General features: G+C 36.0%; 8 protein-coding genes across 8 annotated transcripts; 2 read left to right on the top strand and 6 right to left on the bottom strand.

The window, feature by feature from the left end:
• Positions 1-2861: 2861 nt before the first annotated feature.
• EV154DRAFT_607950 (uncharacterized protein) lies at positions 2862-4601 on the bottom strand. Its single transcript, XM_051607645.1, has 4 exons — positions 4331-4601; positions 4131-4271; positions 3163-4069; positions 2862-3091 (listed from the first exon to the last, which is right to left on the bottom strand). The coding sequence occupies exons 1-4, from the start codon at positions 4562-4564 to the stop codon at positions 2895-2897; spliced, it is 1479 nt and encodes a 492-aa protein (XP_051450620.1). The 5' UTR covers positions 4565-4601; the 3' UTR covers positions 2862-2894.
• A 66-nt stretch (positions 4602-4667) lies between these two features.
• Positions 4668-5955, bottom strand: EV154DRAFT_432396 (uncharacterized protein; the record flags this gene model as incomplete). The annotated part of the gene is made up of 2 exons (XM_051596670.1): positions 4668-5222; positions 5626-5955. Coding segments are annotated over 2 exons (885 nt in total), but the record flags the coding sequence as incomplete, so codon positions are not given.
• Positions 5802-7493, bottom strand: EV154DRAFT_143074 (uncharacterized protein). Its single transcript, XM_051594071.1, has 9 exons — positions 7262-7493; positions 7109-7175; positions 7002-7044; positions 6866-6928; positions 6731-6811; positions 6334-6665; positions 6236-6256; positions 6049-6156; positions 5802-5982 (listed from the first exon to the last, which is right to left on the bottom strand). The coding sequence occupies exons 1-8, from the start codon at positions 7302-7304 to the stop codon at positions 6144-6146; spliced, it is 663 nt and encodes a 220-aa protein (XP_051450618.1). The 5' UTR covers positions 7305-7493; the 3' UTR covers positions 5802-5982; positions 6049-6143.
• A 1167-nt stretch (positions 7494-8660) lies between these two features.
• Positions 8661-11997, top strand: EV154DRAFT_532003 (Glutamate/Leucine/Phenylalanine/Valine dehydrogenase-domain-containing protein). The gene is made up of 4 exons (XM_051603865.1): positions 8661-8889; positions 8972-9187; positions 9250-9665; positions 9726-11997. The coding sequence occupies exons 1-4, from the start codon at positions 8687-8689 to the stop codon at positions 11960-11962; spliced, it is 3072 nt and encodes a 1023-aa protein (XP_051450617.1). The 5' UTR covers positions 8661-8686; the 3' UTR covers positions 11963-11997.
• Positions 11998-12189: 192 nt separating this feature from the next.
• Positions 12190-13853, top strand: EV154DRAFT_532002 (farnesyl pyrophosphate synthase). Its single transcript, XM_051603864.1, has 7 exons — positions 12190-12348; positions 12412-12436; positions 12504-12616; positions 12693-12896; positions 12959-13047; positions 13108-13180; positions 13246-13853. The coding sequence occupies exons 1-7, from the start codon at positions 12214-12216 to the stop codon at positions 13663-13665; spliced, it is 1059 nt and encodes a 352-aa protein (XP_051450616.1). The 5' UTR covers positions 12190-12213; the 3' UTR covers positions 13666-13853.
• A 544-nt stretch (positions 13854-14397) lies between these two features.
• On the bottom strand, positions 14398-14923 carry EV154DRAFT_488322 (uncharacterized protein; the record flags this gene model as incomplete). The annotated part of the gene is made up of 3 exons (XM_051599093.1): positions 14398-14624; position 14746; positions 14831-14923. 3 exons carry the CDS (start codon positions 14921-14923, stop codon positions 14398-14400), a joined length of 321 nt encoding a protein of 106 aa, XP_051450615.1.
• Positions 14924-15829: 906 nt separating this feature from the next.
• On the bottom strand, positions 15830-17227 carry EV154DRAFT_556975 (uncharacterized protein; the record flags this gene model as incomplete). The annotated part of the gene is made up of 1 exon (XM_051605393.1): positions 15830-17227. One exon carries the CDS (start codon positions 17225-17227, stop codon positions 15830-15832), a length of 1398 nt encoding a protein of 465 aa, XP_051450614.1.
• A 224-nt stretch (positions 17228-17451) lies between these two features.
• Positions 17452-18720, bottom strand: EV154DRAFT_488320 (uncharacterized protein; the record flags this gene model as incomplete). The annotated part of the gene is made up of 1 exon (XM_051599092.1): positions 17452-18720. The coding sequence occupies one exon, from the start codon at positions 18718-18720 to the stop codon at positions 17452-17454; it is 1269 nt and encodes a 422-aa protein (XP_051450613.1).
• Positions 18721-18786: the final 66 nt, after the last annotated feature.

Below are 18786 nucleotides of genomic sequence, written 5' to 3'. Positions count from 1 at the left end.
GACTCAAATATTTATTGAAATGTCTTTTGTTTTCTTCATTACCCCAACTTCGCTCTTCAATGCTTTCGGCATTAGTGCTAAGCGTAATGCTCTTGTTTTTTCATCTAACTTAATAAATTTTTAGTGTTACTACTTACACACTTTACTAATGAATGTTTCTTAGTTATAAAAAAATTGGTTTTGTTCATTCAAGGGATGAAGCTGCTTTTCCTCTTTTTGTAGAATAAAAAGGATATTGCGAGCATGTATGTAAGTTTGGCTTCATTCTACCCTCATCAAAAAAAACAAAATATTGCAACCTTACTTACTCGTTATTATTAATTAGATACGTCTTTACTCAAATTTATCGCCCCTCCCCCCTTCATGGCACTTGCGTTGTATTTAAAGAACTCTTAGTATTTACATGTATCCTTCAATCATGTAGGGATATTTGATTTGACTCGGTTCAAGTAAGCTTTATTTTATACTTCTTAGTCACGTATCTAAACCTCTTTTTTATTCAAAGCATTCAATCAAAGTACTCTAGATCAGCATTAAATTCTTTCCGATCTTGTTTTGAAACAAATGAGTACTATTCAACATATTTATTGCCATCAACAGGTCAGTTTTATCTTTTTTTAAGGTAAGCATTGATATCTAGTTAGGATTGTAAGTGTAGTTCGAAATAATGATGCCGCACGTATTTTTAGTTGATTATCAATTTTGATAAATCGCCATTTTAAACTTGGATTGGGAAATAAACTGAACAGCCTCATTGGTTGGAATTGTTTCTCTATATCTCTATGCGTACTTGAGCCTCTTCCATGACGGATTTGATCCCTCACTTTGTTGCAATAAATTGGACTGTTGTAGTAGAGTCAATGGTATTGGTATTACTCCTATTGCTTGTTGGTTCACGCCAATTATTGATTCGTATTTTGAATAGATGTCTACAAACTGACATTATACCAATATAAGCTTAACTCAATGTCACTTTCGTGATAGGAGCTGGTGGTAGATAATTTTTGATATCTACAATCAACGGGTTCAGAAATGTTCGAATTTTGTCTTGCGCTTCTTTACCCAATATGTTCCGGCAAAGTTAATAGTTGCATGTTAAACAAGATCTCTAATATATGACCGTAAACAATAGATTTAAAATAAGGGATTCTCAAGTCCTATGTATTGTTAAAACCAAATTTTGCAGACATAGATATATTTTTAAAAAAAAGAATTTGCCTGAAATTTAGTACGGATCATTATAAAATAGTTACCGACAGCATTTTTAAAAAATTTAGATTTAAGAGTCGTTGTAGCAAGTTGCAACATTTTCACACACGGAGGCTAGTAATTGACCATAGTTGGTAAAACACTCCTTTTTGACAAGCATGGTTATACTTTCAAGACCGCTGAGTTCCGTTCATATTTCTTCAAGATGAGGAATATGCGAAATTTACTTTTGTTTAAAGCTAGCAATTGATATATTTTTATTTACAAGTCGACAAAATGAATACAGAAGTTTTTTTTTTTTTTTTTTTTTTGGAAAAACTCGTTCGGAAAGTCAGCTGGGTATTTGAGAATATAATAGTTTATAAAGAGCTGTGCCCTGTACATCACATTTCTAAGAAGCATAGACAAACTCTTGATTTTTTCAAGAGTGTTGTTAAACGCATCATTAGATATGGGGGAAAATGATCGAAGTGGTATAGATACTGTGTATCTTTGATAATTATAAAGGCTAATCTTGTTTCAATTGTTTCTTGTATAACGAAATTAAGATGGCTTCTCGCAGATAGATCCCCGCTTTCACCACATGATTTGCAGGATATAGCTGCTTTTCTAAGGTTTAAATTGCGTTCCTGTTTTGCTGCATTTTTCTTCTAGAGTATCCTTCTGTTTTATACCTTATAAAGACCTAAGCTTAACTGTTACATTATTTACACATATTTCATAGATTTTACCTTTTTTTTTTCTTTGGCTTGGCCTCTGAAATTATTGTGTGCTGATGTCGCTTATTTTTATTGCTGCTATAGCTTTTCGTATAAATGTTACCTTGTTAGTTTTATGAAGCCTTCAGTATCTGCATAAATTGGGATACGAATAAAGGATATAATATAAGGAAAGAAATGAAGATATTATCAAAAAATTGTTGTTGAAATGATATATGTTGTGGATTTAAAGGACTGTTTGTTGTAAATAAGGTTTAGAAAATGGAATAAAATGATAAAAAAAAAAGAAAAACAGCGATCTATTTTATATTCCAAAAAACGAAAAGAAGAAAATTAAGGAGCATCTGCCATGCTTGCTACGATTATTGATATTATTTTTTGTTTGTCTAAGTTCATATGGTGCATCTTTTTTCAATAACTGATACGTCGAAAGAGACTATATCTGTCAAGTTGTTAATAAATGTAGGCTAAAAAGATAAAACCGTTGCAAACCCCTTCACGATGGTTCTCTTGATGCTACTGCCCGAATTGAAGGAATCATTGAACTTTAACATTTGAGGTATATTTTGATAGGAAGAACAAGTAAAGATCCTCCGTTATGGCATTTTTTTTTCTCTGTAAATAAAATACCATCTTGAATCAGTACATGTTTTTTTTATCGCGAAATCATTCACCATTTCGTTTTGAAATGATGCAGATAGTGCATATTTTTGTTTAATAACTGTATGTATATTCGTAAATATCAACATAAGGACAATTGCTTTTTTGTGTTGCGATAGGCTTTTACTATAAAAATAGCAATCATCCGTTCCATAGAATGTTTTATAAAGGCCAGTTTATTTGCCAGATTGAGAATTCAGTGCCGAATTCTAAGCTACATGTACAATTGGCTTTTTCCTTATAATAAAAAAAAATGTATCGACATCTATATATACATACACAAATGCAGGTATTTTATTATATATTTTATTTCTTAGGGTACATACTAAAGGCACCATCGCCAAAGTATTTCTCTCCGCGTTTTTCTTTTGTTTTTTCAACTTGGGCTGTAGGATCAATTAATTCCATACTCTGAGCTGGTGTGAAAGCCAAAGATGACGCTAAACCTGATGTAGCTGTACCAGAAAGACGGTTACTGAAACTCTTGAGCTTAGGTGCTTTGACTGCGATAAAGGAGAAAAAAAAAAGGATTAAGACAGGCGCATAAAAAAATAAAAGATAAAAAAATGCTTACCCTTATTTCTCTGATCTGCCACGGAAGCTCTAATTTTACCGATTTGCTTCGCAGCCATACCAAGACCCTCTGTCTCATCACCATAACCAATTTCCTCCTCAGCATCACCAAACGCCATTCTATTACGAGCAGCACGCAACTCTGTCATTGCGTAAGCTTCCTTTTGTCTTCTAGCTCTCTTACCACCTCTTCTCTTTTTGGGCCCTTCATCAGGAATCGGCAAAGCTTTCACGACTTTAAGGGAAGGATTTTCCTGTAATTTATCTATTTTGGCATCAATCTCTTCTCTCATCTTTTGTCCTTCTTGACCATCGGGTGCGCTATGACTGGCATCAATACGTGCAGCCAGCGAGGCCTTGGCGGAAATGATCTTTACTAATTTTCTACGGAGCTCCTGAGGTGCTGAATTGACAATCTCGGAATAATAGATATAACCTGCATGTCTTTCCGTATGTGCTGTAGAAAAACCTGTATTCGCCTTTTTATTGTTACCGAGTACCTGTACATTACACGCAGGAATTTTACAAAACGCGGTTAATCCACCTGCGGCCGTCAGTAATTTTGCGGCAGTGGATGTGCCAATGACGTTGGATAGATTAGGTGCGATGACTGTCATACGGGATTCGACATAATTCATAATCTTCTTTCGAGCATCGTCTAAAGCTAATGCCATATCACACGCTTCTTCTGTCAATGCCCATTCCTCTGCTGATAATTCTTTACCGGCTGTAGTCGAAGCTGTAACCGTAATGACCATGACGGTGGCAGAAGGTAAAAATTGTCGAAGGTCTACTTTGGTGACATCTAACTCATTAGCAATAGCTTTGACAGTACGTGCGTAATCGAGTGGGTTATAAACAAGTGTTTCAAGTTCGGGAAACTTTGTTGCGTAGTGGTCTTTAATAAACTACTTGTTGGTGGTTAGCTTTCGGCCTGTGTATCCTTTCCTTTCTTTTTTCCCCATTTACCTTGTGAACGTGTTGGATCTCGTTATCGATTTCAGCAGTCATGCTGTTGGATTCTACAATAAGCTTATATTCATCGTCTTCTTCTGTGGGACCGACAACTTGAGATGCGTTGCGATTAGCAGCAATAAAGTAATCGATTTTCTATTTATCAATTCGTTATTTTTTTTGCTCCACTGTTGCCCTTTAAAAGTATGTATTACCTTTAAAACATCTTGGGTGTGTTTGGAGTAAAGTAATTTGCATGTCTTGCGAACACTGTTGGGATTCTCTTCGAGGTTGTCTTGAGAATTTTTGGAATCCATCTCAATGTCTCCTTCATTATCTCGTAATTTATCTAAAGCTTCTTGTTCTTCATCAATATCTGATCTTTGTTCCTCCTCCTCATCAGAAGAAAAGTCAAGATCGGCTGCGAGTTCGTCTGCAAGAGTAGCCATTTTAAATATAAATGTGGTATTAAAACACGAAACAAACAACAAAATGGGAGAGCTGGTAAAATGTATAAAAAAAAAAGTGACTTGTTTTATTAGAATGCATAAATTAGTAATTTCTTCTTCCAGAAGATTGTTGACTTCGTTGTTCATTTTCTTGAAGCGAAGTAATGAATTCGGTCATTGTATCCACCTGCCTTTGATAGTTGGATTCGGTGGTGGCCAACATATCTTGCACATTTTTGATATTTTTGTTTAGCTTTTCAATCTCTGCTACCATCATTTGCTTATCCTTTTCTTCCTTGGCCAATCTTTCCTTCATTGACTTGTACATGGATGCAAATCGAACGGCTTTACTATCTGTCATTTGAATTTTTTCTGTTAGGTTATTGATTTGGTGCTCATAATATACTTTGAGTTTCTCTTCTCGGAGTAGTACATCCTTTTCATCATATTGTTTGGATGTAAGTGGGGGTGTAGGTGTAGCCGTAGAGGGTGTGTCCACCGCATCCATGCCTCTGTAAACAAACACCTCCTCATCCTCATCCTCTTCTTCTTCTACCTTGGGTAACTTTTCTTGTTTTGGGTATACAAACACTTCTTCGTCTTCCTCTTCAGCCTTGTTATTGATGGTATTGTCGACAGTTTCTTCCGGCTTGGTTTTCTATTTTTATTTTCACATAAGTATTCTGAAGTATTATTAAGTGGCAATGTTCAAATGCCCATCATACCTTCTGTTCAATTTCTTGCTGTAGCAACTTGTTTTCTTGTTCAAGATTATCATTCATAGCTTGTAAATCAGCAATTTGTTTTAATCCGATTTGTTTGTTTGCCTCAATCGTGGATAGTAAATCAGTAATTTCTACTGTCTTTTTATTGATCTTTTCATCAAACTCTGCTTGTTGAGTAGCTACTTGCTTTTGATACAGCTCATTTTGTTCCTGATACTGTTTGTTTCTCTCCTCATACTGAATATTTTGTTCCATCAACAGATCTTTTTGATCAGATAATTCCTTTGTGTTTTGGGTGTGTTGATTTATCTTCTCTTCATACTGTTGATGCGTCACTTCCAATTGCTTTACTGCCTCTGTGGAGAGTTTCAACTTTTCGTCCAACTGCTGATATTTATCTTGCTCCTGTTTGAGCTGCTCAGCATGTTGCGCCAATTGATCCTCATATTGTTTCTGTTGTTGAAGATTCATGTCTTCGTATTTCTTGATTTGTTCCTGACTCTTTTCTTCCAGCTGTTTTTGCAACAAGGTCAAGTCGACATCTGGATGGTCTGCCTTTTCTAATAACAAGGCGTCCAATTCCTTTCTGGTTTCTTCCAGTTTTTGTACAACTTGGGATAGTTCTTGGGAAAATGTTTGTGTGGAAATCATTAATTTATCTGCAATTTCTGCCGATAGTGCGTTTAAATTTGACTAAATAAAAATTTGGGTGTTTGGGTGTGAATATTCAAATATTAGATAGAAGGGGGAATGCCTTACCTTGTCACCGGAAAAGTATTGTTTTGCTTGTTCTTCCAGAATTTTCAAGGCCTCGGATGCTTCAGGTACAATGTCATATAACTTTGTGGATTCTTTCAAATCACCCACCTTGGATAATAGAATAGAACGTAAGCTTTGTATTTCAGATAGCATTTGGTGATTATTTTGCTGAATTTGTTGATCCTTTCCTTGTAATAAATCGGTTTTCCTAAATGGTTAAATGAAGTTTTTTTTTAATTTATATTGTGCATTGGCATATTTCTCTTTCTCTCTCATTTTGTTTACTCTTTAAGTTGTGCTTTTAAAGCATCCATTTCCCTCAACATATTTAGATGTTCTGTATCATCTGTCTTGGCAATGGTGGGTTTCGACTCTGACATAATATTAGCGTTTTCATCCTGAAGTTCTTGTACACGTTTCTCCAAATCTTGGATTTGCTTCAACAGGATGTTGATGTTGTCAGTAAATTCGAATTTACTATCTGTCAATTCCTCATGAAGTCTCTCATTCTCTTCAATTTTTCTTTCCAAATCCAAATTGGCTTCTTCCAATGCCTGAGCATTCTTTTCCAGCTCCTTCTTAACTGAACCTCCGAGTATTGAAAAATGTGTTCCTTTCTATTTTAAGACCATGTGGTTTCAATAAACTTTTGTCAAATGATTACTTTTTTTTTCTTTCTTACCTGGTCACTATCTTGTACAGCTTGAATACGCTTGGTTAATCGCTCATTGTGAAAAGCCAACAGATCTAATTGTTCTTGCAACTGATGGATACATGAGTTCAATCGTCCCTATAACAATAAAGTTGACGATATTACCTTTCGCATCTCTTTTTCCTTTTCTTTGACATTGCCTTGAAGTGCAACATTGGAAGCTCGTTCCTATACAAATATGTCGTTTCAATACCCACTGTTTTCCCTGTAAACATGCTTTCATTCAACTTTTATTTTTTACCTTGATGACAGCCTTTTTCAATACTGCATATTTTGCTTTCAAACTACAGAAAAAAAAAACACCATTAGCAACTGTTCTTTTTTGTAACAGTTCACTTGTCTGCTTACCGAGAGTAGTCTTGAAATAATCCAAGATATTTTTGAGATAACTCTTCTGCCGATGCAGGAATGGCTCCTACAAGATAAGTATCCGATTAGTCACTCCTAATAGACCTGAACAAAAAAAAAGAATAAAATTTTATACTATGGTTTGTAACTTACCTGCATTCAAAGCTGCGTTTCTAGAAAACATACCGTCACTCATATTGAAGAAAAGAAAGAGAGAGAGAGAGAGAGAGAGAGAGACACAGGTACCCAAAAAAAGAGAGAGAGAGAACACAGAAAACACGCTTTGAAAGTCCGGATCGAAAAAAGGGACCTTGCCGGAGCTGAATCATCATCAACTAAGTTGCGTGCCACTGTTAAATGATGTAAGCCTATACACAATGAAGAAATTATGCAAAAAAAAAAAAAAAAATGGGATTCGGCTAAACAAGCATGAAAATAGTTGGTTTAATCGATCGTATGAATACCCTTTTTAATGAGCCACACAAATGTCGTTGTATGAGTTCAACAGTGGTCTATTTTTAAACTGTCAATATTTTTGCATACTTTCTTTTCTAGTCTTGTAGATACGCGCAAGGGGTCGTAAGCTATTACCAGGATGAAGAAGCTGTATATATACTAGTTGCTTGAATATAGGGACCAGAACTAAACATCCGCAATCGGGGATAGTACATGTATAACTGCAAGCATAAGAATTCAAGTCTAGACACTGTCATCGTTTGGAAGGGGTGTAGAGTGAGCTACACAAAAACTTGTCCTGCATATTCGGATTTCATTTATCATTGCAAAGTGCTGTTTTTTAGAAGAATGACAGCTTCTTTTGCAAGATATAAGAGGCGAATTCTAAAATAAACCCTCAATAGGTGATTACTCACATACACATGCATGGCGTGTAATGCGACCAGTTTATACAACAGAACAATGAAAGACACATTTATTTTTTTACGTTTCTGTTTTCAAATAGTCTAATCTATCGCTCTTTTGTGAACGCGCACTAAGGGGGGGGGGAGGGGGTTAGATAGCGGCGTTAGAAAAGAAAACTTGATTTTATCGTTAGATACAAAACGCTCTTATTATAATTCAAGCCGAAAAAAAAAACGCCATGTATCTTATATCACGCGAAAAAAAAAAGGCCTACACCATTCTATATGCATTTTAAAAAACGTTTGTTTAAATATCAAAGTCTTAATGTAAAACATTTATTTTCATCCTGTTATTTTTTTTTTTTTTCGATTGATCTCCTAACGGCAGAGGATCAAACAGGTCCTAAAATGTCTTATCAGTTGCCCTCTTTTTTTTTTCGGAACGATAACTGTAATAATGAAAGTAAGAGCTATTTACAGATTGCTTATTGGGAGTATTCACACAGAAAGGGCAGATCAGAAATCGGGTGATTGATAGGTCCTCTAAAACAGTTGTTATCACAACAAGATATTTCTCACGATGGAGCCAATCAAATAAGCTCGTTCCTGCATTTTTCTTTATTAGAGTTTCATATTTTCTTTGTATATAAAAACCAGTGATTTTGTTATTTTCCATTATCCTTTCTTTTATATTCACATTTTTATTACTTCAAAAAAAATGACTGGTACACATGTATCCCCATCGGAAGAATTAGACAAGAATTTGAAAAGTGCCAAGTCGCATACGATTGGTGATTTGGGGTATAATGCAAACGTGTTTGCAGGAAAAAATGATCAAATGGTTCAAGTAGGTGAATATTTAAATAACTCTGGTTTCTTACCAAAGGAGTTGGTGCAAAATGAAGTTTCCTGGTTTTACGGGTAATTAAAAAAGAAAAGGCTGTACTAAAAAGAAAAAAGAAAAAAGAGAGACATACTCAAATTTTTGTTGTCAATGAAATAGTAATCTTGGTATCGATGACTACTACTTTGCCCTGGAATCCGTGGAGACCATCGCAAACCATATCATGGCTCTTTATGGTGCTAAAATATTAGCCTTTACCAAGAACGAGAATGTCTTGGATATCAACCTTGAAAAGGAGTCCGAAGATTCTTCCGTTTATATTCACTCTTCTCAACCTGGTGTCTCTCAATTGACCGGACCACAATGTGAAAGAAAGTAAGTGTATTAAATCGCGTCATATGAAAAGGAAGGTATTAAAAGTCTTATTTTCTCTACAGAATTGATGAAAAGTATTTGGATACATCAGCCACTTCGGATGCTTATCGTGTCGAATCCTATCGTTCAAGTACTACCGTTCCTAGTGGACAAACCACCTCTCAGCTACGTTGTTACTTTGTGACCAAGTGTCAATTTAATAGTCCTTCTCCCACTCCCGAGCAAGAGACTGATATTAATGAAGTCGCTGATCAAAGTTTCTTGAAGAAGGCCACTGAACACACCCGTAATATCTATCAAGATGTTATCTGCAATGTACTTCAGCGAACCGGTCCAGTCATTGAAATGTATGATGTGCAAGGCACACGCGAACGTCGTTTGATTATTGGTTATCGACAAAGAAGTACACAGGGATTCTTTTCTGCTATGTCTGATCTTTATCATTACTATGGTCTTTACTCCAGCCGAAAATATGTTGGTAAAGTTGTTTGTTTATTTGTTTATATGTAAAATTTAATCCTGACCCCTCCCATCTTAGAACAATTTTCAAATGGTGTTACCATCATGGGTTTGTACCTCAACCCTTTGCCAAATACAAGAAAAGCTCCTATCGAACACACCATCTATCAAGTTATGAAGGAAACCTCACTCTTGTACTGTTTGCCTAAAAACCCACTCCAACAATTCTTTATGACAAACAAACTCTCTGTACAGGAAACCGTATATGGTTATGTGGGTTGGATCTTTTCGCAGCACTTCCTGAATCGTCTGGGTAAGGAGTACCTCAGTTTAACTCATATTCTTGATAATGCCAACCCCTTACATGAGGAGGTGCTTTCCAAGATGAAGAAGCGTTTAAGACAAGATACTTTCACCCGTGAATACATTCTGGATATCGTCAAGCAATATCCTGACTTGATCAAGTTACTTTATGCTCATTTTGCCAAAGTCCATTATGTCAATCAACGCGAAGCCTCACTTCAGCCTACTATCTCTTATCAACGTTTGACCACGGTTGAGAATTTATCTGAAGAACAATTACTCAAGAAAATCAAGTCTGTCACCTCCAACAGTCATGAACAATTGGTGTTTGAATCTTTCTTGACTTTCAACAAACATGTACTCAAGACCAACTTTTATCAAACTACCAAAGTAGCTCTCTCGTTCCGTATGGATCCCAGTTTCTTACCCGAGATTGAATATCCAACTCCACTCTACGGTATGTTCTTGGTTGTTGGCTCAGAGTTCCGTGGTTTCCATCTCCGATTTAGTGATGTTGCGCGTGGAGGTATTCGTATGATCCGGTCTCGTAACAGAGAGGCGTATTCCATCAATTTGCGTACCTTGTTTGATGAGAACTATGCACTTGCCGCAACACAGCATCGAAAGAACAAAGATATTCCTGAAGGTGGATCGAAAGGTACCATCTTACTCGACATTGACCAACAGGATAAGGCTCTTGTTGCATTCGAAAAATATGTGGATTCAGTGCTTGATTTGCTCATTGATGGCCAGACCATTGGTATCAAGGATAAATTAGTGGATTTGACCGAAAAGCCCGAAATTCTCTTTTTTGGTCCTGATGAAGGTACAGCGGATTACATGGATTGGGCGTCTCAACATGCACGTCGTCGTAACGCTAGTTTTTGGAAGGCCTTTACCACAGGTAAAAGTCAATCGTTGGGTGGTATTCCTCATGACTTGTATGGTATGACAACTCGGTCTGTGCATCAATATATTTTGGGTATCTACCGCACTTTTGATATCAAGGAAGAAGACTGTACCAAATTACAAACAGGTGGTCCAGACGGTGACTTGGGATCCAACGAGATCAAGATTTCCAAGGATAAAACTATTGCCATTGTGGATGGCTCGGGTGTCCTTTATGATGCTGTCGGTATTCATCGCGAAGAATTGACTCGTTTAGCAGATGCTCGTTTGATGATCAGTAGTTTCAATCTCGAAAAATTATCCCCTCAGGGCTTCCGTGTGCTTGTGGATGAAGATAACGTGACTTTACCCAATGGAGACATCGTTGAAAATGGCTTGATTTTCAGAAACACGTTTCACACAAATCCGTTGGCGCAAGCTACATTGTTTGCTCCCATGGGAGGTCGCCCTGAATCTGTTGGTCTGGACAATGTACATAATTTAATTGAAGGAGGTAATGGACCCTTGTTCAAGTACATTGTGGAAGGTGCCAATTTGTTCTTTACACAAGAGGCTCGTCTCCGTCTCGAAAAAGCTGGTGTAACGATCTTTAAAGATGCGTCGGCAAACAAGGGTGGTGTGACATCGTCTTCATTGGAGGTACTTGCAGCACTTGCATTTAACGATACCGAATTTGAAGAACACATGTGTGTGAAGAAAGGTCAACCTATTCCGGTCTTTTATGAAGCCTATGTCAAAGAAGTACAGGATATCATTGAACGTAATGCCCGTCTTGAATTCGAAGCTCTTTGGGAAGAACACACCAAGACCAATACGGCCATTTCCATTCTGTCCGACGAACTATCAAACGCGATTGTACAATTGAACGAACAACTTCAATCGACGGGACTTTGGGATAATGCCGGTTTACGTGAAACCGTACTGAAGCGAGCGTTTCCTAAATTATTATTAGACAAATTGGGTTTGGAAACCTTATTAGAACGTGTACCTGAAAACTATGTGAAGGCCATTTTTGGTGCCTCTTTGGCTTCTCAGTTTGTTTACAAGTATGGACCTCATCCCGACAATTTTGCTTTCTTTGAGTTTATGCGCGCCAACTATTAAAGAAATAAATAAACAATTTTTTATTATTATTATTATTTATTACGTGGGTCTGCAAAGACCTCCTATTATCATATTTTCTACTCTAGACAACATAGAACCTAATTTTTTTGTGTGAGGTGAGGCGCTGTTTCTAATATTGCCGTCAATTCTGTTTCAACATCCGTCAAACGTGTTTATAAAACCAACAGTTTTTTTTTTAACTTGCTTCTTTTTCCTTATTTTCACTCAATAAAAAAAAACTTTTATTTATAATGGTTGCCATCAAGTTGCAAAAGGAAGAAAACAGAGAAGCTTTCCTCAAGGTTTTCCCTACTCTCGCTGAAGAAGTCCTTGCCGAACTTCGCAAGTACAACATGCCCGAGGATGCCTACGAATGGACCAAGAAGGTAAAAAAAAAATATATATATACAATGTCATCATCATCTCACCTATTATTTCACTCATGGCAGATGTTGTATTACAATGTCCCCGGTGGTAATGACCGATACTATTTTTTTTACCAAGTCAGACCCCCCGTTGTCTAACCTTTACTTTTATCTAGGTAAATTGAACCGTGGTATCTCTGTTGTCGACACCGTCCGTATCTTGAAGGGTGATACCGTTACTGAAGATGATATCTTTAAGGCCACCGTTTTAGGTTGGATGATTGAATTCGTAAGTGTGAAAGAGTTAAATGGGTAACAAAGAAAAGGACGATCGTATTGAACTAGAAGCTTTTTCGTGTATGTAGCTCCAAGCCTTCTTTTTGGTTTCCGATGATATTATGGATGCTTCCATCACCCGTCGTGGTCAACCCTGTTGGTACAAGTCTGAAAATGTCGGTATGGTTGCCATCAATGATGCTTTCATCCTTGAATCTTGTATCTACATCTTCTTAAAGAAATACTTCAAGAAGACCGATTACTATGTTGAACTCATTGAGTTGTTCCATGAGGTAAAGTTGAATACAGGCTGACTGAATGGGCTTTATGTACTCATTTTCATTTTATTTCATAGGTCACTTTCCAAACTGAACTCGGTCAACTCTGTGATCTCATCACTGCCCCTGAAGATCACGTCGATTTAAGCAAGTTCTCTATCAAGAAGTAAGTTTTTTTTTTTTGTTATTGTTATTGCGTGCATCTGAAACGAACGTTATTACGTAGGCATCAATTCATTGTTATTTACAAGACCGCTTATTACTCCTTCTATCTCCCCGTCGCCTTGGCTATGCACATGGTAAAGTATATTAGTGATCATATTCTATATGAAAAAGAAGGTCAGTGACTTACTGTATATTTTAGGTTGGCGTCAAGAACGAAGAAGCTTTCAAGCAATCTCACGATATCTTGATCCCCTTGGGAGAATACTTCCAAGTCCAAGATGATTATCTTGATTGTTACGGTGCCCCTGAAGTCATTGGTAAGATCGGTACTGATATCATGGATAACAAGTGCTCTTGGTTGGTTAACCAAGCTTTGGCCTTGGCCAATGAGGAACAACGTAAGGTTCTTGATGAAAACTATGGTCAAAAGAACGCTGAAGCCGAAGCCAAGATCAAGCAACTTTATATTGATTTGGACATTGATTCTGTTTACAAGGCCTATGAGGAAAAGTCATTCAACGACTTGAACGCCTTGATCGAAAAGTTGGATGAATCCACCGGTGTTAAGAAGCATATCTTTACTGAATTCATGGACAAAATCTATAGACGTACCAAGTAAATTACTCCTCTTTCCTTTGTTTTACCTCCGCAACACTTTTTTTTTTCTCTCATTCGCTTTCAAAAATAAATAATTAATATCATGTCTTTACACAATATGTTTGGGTTCAGTTTATGCTGCACACACACACACACAGACACGCATTATAAATACAGCCAATATCGAACGCTATACAAACCCTAATAACACGTTGCTAAAGAAATCTACTAATTTCGTGAAACAAACGAAAATCCGCGTTACACGTCGGTTTCCTTTTTCAGGTAAGGTAGGAGGATCGTCGGTGATCACTTTAGCGTAGACTCGGGGCAAAAAAAAATCGCTAGTCAGAAGGTAGCCAGCTCACTATACTATTAAAATATATACGTCTTTCCATATACTATCAGCAGTTATGCATACATTGGATGATCATACTAAATTTATTTTTATTAAATAGCATAGTTTACCAACGCCAATATCGGTTATTGATCTTGCGTAAGTTGTCTTCAGGTGTAAACCTCTTCTTATTTATCATTAGACTTAAGCTTCAAATAATAACCGAATAAGTACGATCAAATGTATAATATTATTATAATCACAGACAGAAATATAATCATAATCGATATTATCCTCATATTTATGCACCTCTTCCTACTCCTCTTCATCAGAGCTATCATCACAGCATTCATCCTAAGAAAGATAATCCTATCTTTACCGGATAAGGGGGGACGTAATGGAATCCTATCAATGGATTGATCATCTTGCAACAATACATGTGGCTTCCTTTTTCTGGCCTCTTTCAATCACGGTGTACTTGAAAAATATGTCTGAATCCTCCGCCTCGGTACAGTATGAGTCAAATCGCTGTAAAAAAAACAAAAGCTCCATCTTCAGCATAACATTAATCCATATAACTACGTAATTGTGTCTTTTGGTACATCGTGAGATTGTGAACGTTTTTGACGTATTCCCAAATTTTAACGCTAATTAAACATGTACGTTATGAGTCCAGTCACAGATGTGGTGATCTACCATATTGTTGCTACAAGAAATATGTCCATAGCTATGGATGAATATATCGAAAACGATTTAGGAATCACTTACCCTATGTAGATAGTTAGTATATACAAATCACATCTTAAAAAAACTTTTAAATTATTCATAAACTGCTTTATAATTTACCACTTACCTTAAAACACAACAACGGATCCGCATGCATTGAGCCTTGACCATTGCAAAGATGAATCTTCGACGCGCATAGACAAGTCATCGCCACAAACATGTAATTTACTTAGTTGAAAACTATTCGGTTCTATCAGAATAGTTATATCAGTATCAACGTCCGCCCTAACGGATATTAGTTTGAAGACCTTCAGGTTACGGAAACTGAAAGAAAATTTCAGTCGCCCTGGACAGCTCTTCCAACTTTTGCCATTTATAGAGTTACGTCTAGACTTTACCAAAATAAAAAACAGTAAGACTTAGGTGTAGACAATATGCAAATACAGAATCTTATGTCAATTAAAATAGAAATCTAGCGAATAAGGAAAAACAAATGGATTATAGGTTACACTGTAATACAGAGAATTCAACGTAAATGAGTTGGATTTTACACAGCCAAGAAATCTTTTTATTAATAGTCTATACTACGACTAGTGAAAATTTTCGACTTAATCAAGTTTAGCTTAGGTGTTTGTATCATTTATTTGAGAATTCTAAGTTTTTTTTTTAGATATGTTAGTTGATCGTATGCCTGATCGTGAGTTCTCTTAAATTAGAGATAAAAGAGTAAGACGAATAACAACGTGAAGATCATTATCAAGGGGAAATGTCTTTGTCTATATCTGTACAGCCTTGAATTTAAAGTGGCTACTTTCTATCATGTAGTCAAGCAAGTTACGTTCGATTCTCCCTCAAATAAAAAAAATTTGGCGCATGCTCAAGTACAAAAAGTCGGTGCAAAACCAAAAAGTCCACTCGTAAAAGAAACTATTTGTTGTGCTAACGAAAAGGCATTTCGTCATTACTTTTTTTTTTCTCTCTTTTAATTTTTTTTTTTTTTTTTTTTTTTTTTTTTTTGACTATCAAGAGCTTCATATTTGGGTTAAATGCTGTAAATTCCAACATGTTTTATTTGTTGAATAATTCGGACCAGTTTTTAATTTTTAAAGGAGATAGCTGTCATAAATTAGCAATTATCGCTATTATGCCACTCAATATAATTTACATCCGTATTATCATTGACGTAATGTTCCTGTTCACTGTCATAATGTGCTTGATCACTGTCATAATGTGCTTGATCACTGTCATAATATTCTTCTTCGCTGTCATAATATTCTTGTCCAATGTCATAATATTCTTGTTCAATGTCATAGTATTCTGGTCCACTGTCATAGTAATCATTCCAATATGTATCAAATTCGGGTTGTCTAATTTCGTCAATCAATTTACCGCCTTTGATTAAAACTTGTTTTTTAAAATTTTCTTGTCCTCCTATCGTATCATACTTGAAAAAAACATGGACGTCTTCTTTTCCAGTACAATATGATTTTAGCTTCTCGATCAAAGTTGGAGTAACTTTTTCGTCATAAGATGAATTACAGTAATTTTTTAAAGGATGTGTTTGATACAAATTTAACCTATCGACATTATCAAAATATGTCATGATATATTCCAAGGTATTTACACTAATTGTAAGTGCACGTAGTGTAAGTTCCGTTACAGAGCCGCATGAATTAAGTCTTGACCAATGTGAAGGCGTATTTTCAATGAACAAGATCGAATCTTCACCACAAATGTGCAATGTTTTCAATTGGATAAGATTTGATTCCGTTAAAGTACTGATATCAATAATATCTCTCATCCCAGTCAGAAGTAATTTTAAAACTTTCAGGTTACGAAAGTTGTAAACGTAGTTGAGCAATCCAGGATATGTATCCCATGCCCTTTCATAAGTAACACTATTTGTATTCTGACGTGATGTAACCGAATTGGATCGTTGCGGGTCCCTACCCTCATTATCTGAATAATTTTTCAAATTCCAGTAAGTTTCATCTTGGTCATAATCGCTTATTCTTAAAGATGTTATTGTGTTGCGATACTTGAAGTTGATCATCAAATACGTTTCTCGAGTAAGCCGTTTCAAGTCAGTCAGTTCGTCTGCAACAATTTCTTCAATAAACGGAAGATCTACTGTTTCAGTCAGCAATGGGATTAAAAAATTATCTCCTGATGTTGTCGCTTGAAAATGTAGTCTCTTTAAGTTGCTGCACATGTTAATTATAGGCATAAAAGTATTGAGATCTATATTATAACCAGTACGATCTTCATCTTCAGAAATAATATACAATTTCTGTATTTTCAACTTTAATTCGGGAAACTTTACTATGTCGTCTTGAAGCCGTTGATAATTTCGTTTGCACAGAGAGATTTGAATCCCCTCCTTGTAGAAGATAGAATATATGCTTGAGTTCCAATTTAAGCATACCAAGCGACAATTTCTGATATCGATTTCTCTTTCAAGATACACAAATATTAGGTTCATAATCTCTTCGGGCAGAAGGCGCCTTATCAATGATGCTTCCATTGCGGAAAAAGATGTAGATTTTCTCACACAGATATGTCGGCGTTGTTTTACTTAATCAGCAATGGTAAGTGTGACGTAAATGGCTAATTATTTTTTAATAAACAAATAGCAATTAGTTATTTTTATTTTTCACAAACAGCTTCATATTTGAGTTAATGTAGTGGATTCGAACATTAAACAATTTAGACCATATATCAATTTGTAAAAGGGATAGCGGTCATAAATCAATAATCGTCAATGGAATAGTCATCAATATATCCGCCATGATCGTCGTCATAATAGTCAGATTCGCTGTTATAGTGCTCGTTTGAAGAGCTATAATATCCATGTTGTCTTATTTCATCAATCAATTGACCGCCTCTGAATATAACATGTTTTCGAATTTGTGTTTCCCCTTCCATCGCATCATACTTGAAAAAGATATCAGCATCTTCTTTTCCCATACAATATGAATTCAACTTCATAATTAAGGCAGGGGTTTCTTCTTCGCTATAAGATGAATTGGTGTAATTTTCTAAAAGATCTTTCTGAATCAAATTTAGCCTGTCGACATTTGTAAAGTAGGTCATGACATATTCCAAGGTGTTTACACTGATTGTACGTGCGCGTAGTGTAAGTTCCGTTACAGAGCCGCATGAATTAAGTCTTGACCAATGTGAAGGCGTATTTTCAATGTACAAGATCGAATATTCGCCACAAATGTGCAATGTTTCCAATTGAAGAAGATTTGATTCCGTTAGAATAGTGATATCAATAACGTCTCTGATTCTGAGCAGTAGTAATTTTAGAACTTTTAGATTACGAAAGCTGTAAACATAGTTAAGCAATCCCGGATATTCATCCCATCTTCTTTCGTATCTAACACCGTATACTTGCGGCCGGAGCACATCCAAATCGATTAATTGCGGGCGCTTATCCTCATCCTCTGAATAAGAATTGCGGTATATGGAATAATTACCTTCATAATCATTGATATTCAAAGATGTTATTGTGTTGCGATATTTGAAGTTAATTTTTAAATATGTTTTTCGAGTACGGAATTCCATGTCAATCAGTTCGTCTGTAACAATTTCTTCAATGCACGGAAGATCTACTGTTTCAGTGAGCAACGGGAATAAATAATTTTCATTTGATGGTGCTGGCGCTTGAAAGCGAATTTTCTTCAAGTTGCTGCAGGTCTTAATTATGGGTATAAGAATACCGAGGTTTATATCATAATCAGAATACTCATCTAGAGTACGACAAATAATATTCATTTTCCGTATTTTCATCTTTAACTCGGGGAACTTCAACAAGTCGTCTTCAAGCTTTTGATAATTTTCTTCACCCAGAGAAATTTGAAATCCTTCATTATAGTACATAGAGCATATTCTTGAGTTCCAATTCGAGCATACCGAGCGACAGTTTTTAATATCAATTTCTTTTTCAAGATACCCAAATATTAGACTCATAATCTCTTCGGGTAGAAGGCACTTTATCAATGATGTTTCCATTGCGGAGAAAGATGTACATTTTCTCACACAGTCGTGTTGCATTTTTTTATTTGATCTGCAATAGGG

Source organism: Mucor mucedo (assembly GCF_025094135.1).
Source record: "Mucor mucedo strain NRRL 3635 chromosome Unknown EV154scaffold_238, whole genome shotgun sequence".
Classification (NCBI taxonomy): Eukaryota; Fungi; Mucoromycota; class Mucoromycetes; order Mucorales; family Mucoraceae; genus Mucor; species Mucor mucedo.
The sequence above is the reverse complement of the archived record's forward strand: the minus strand, read 5'-3'. Positions and strand labels throughout refer to the sequence as shown.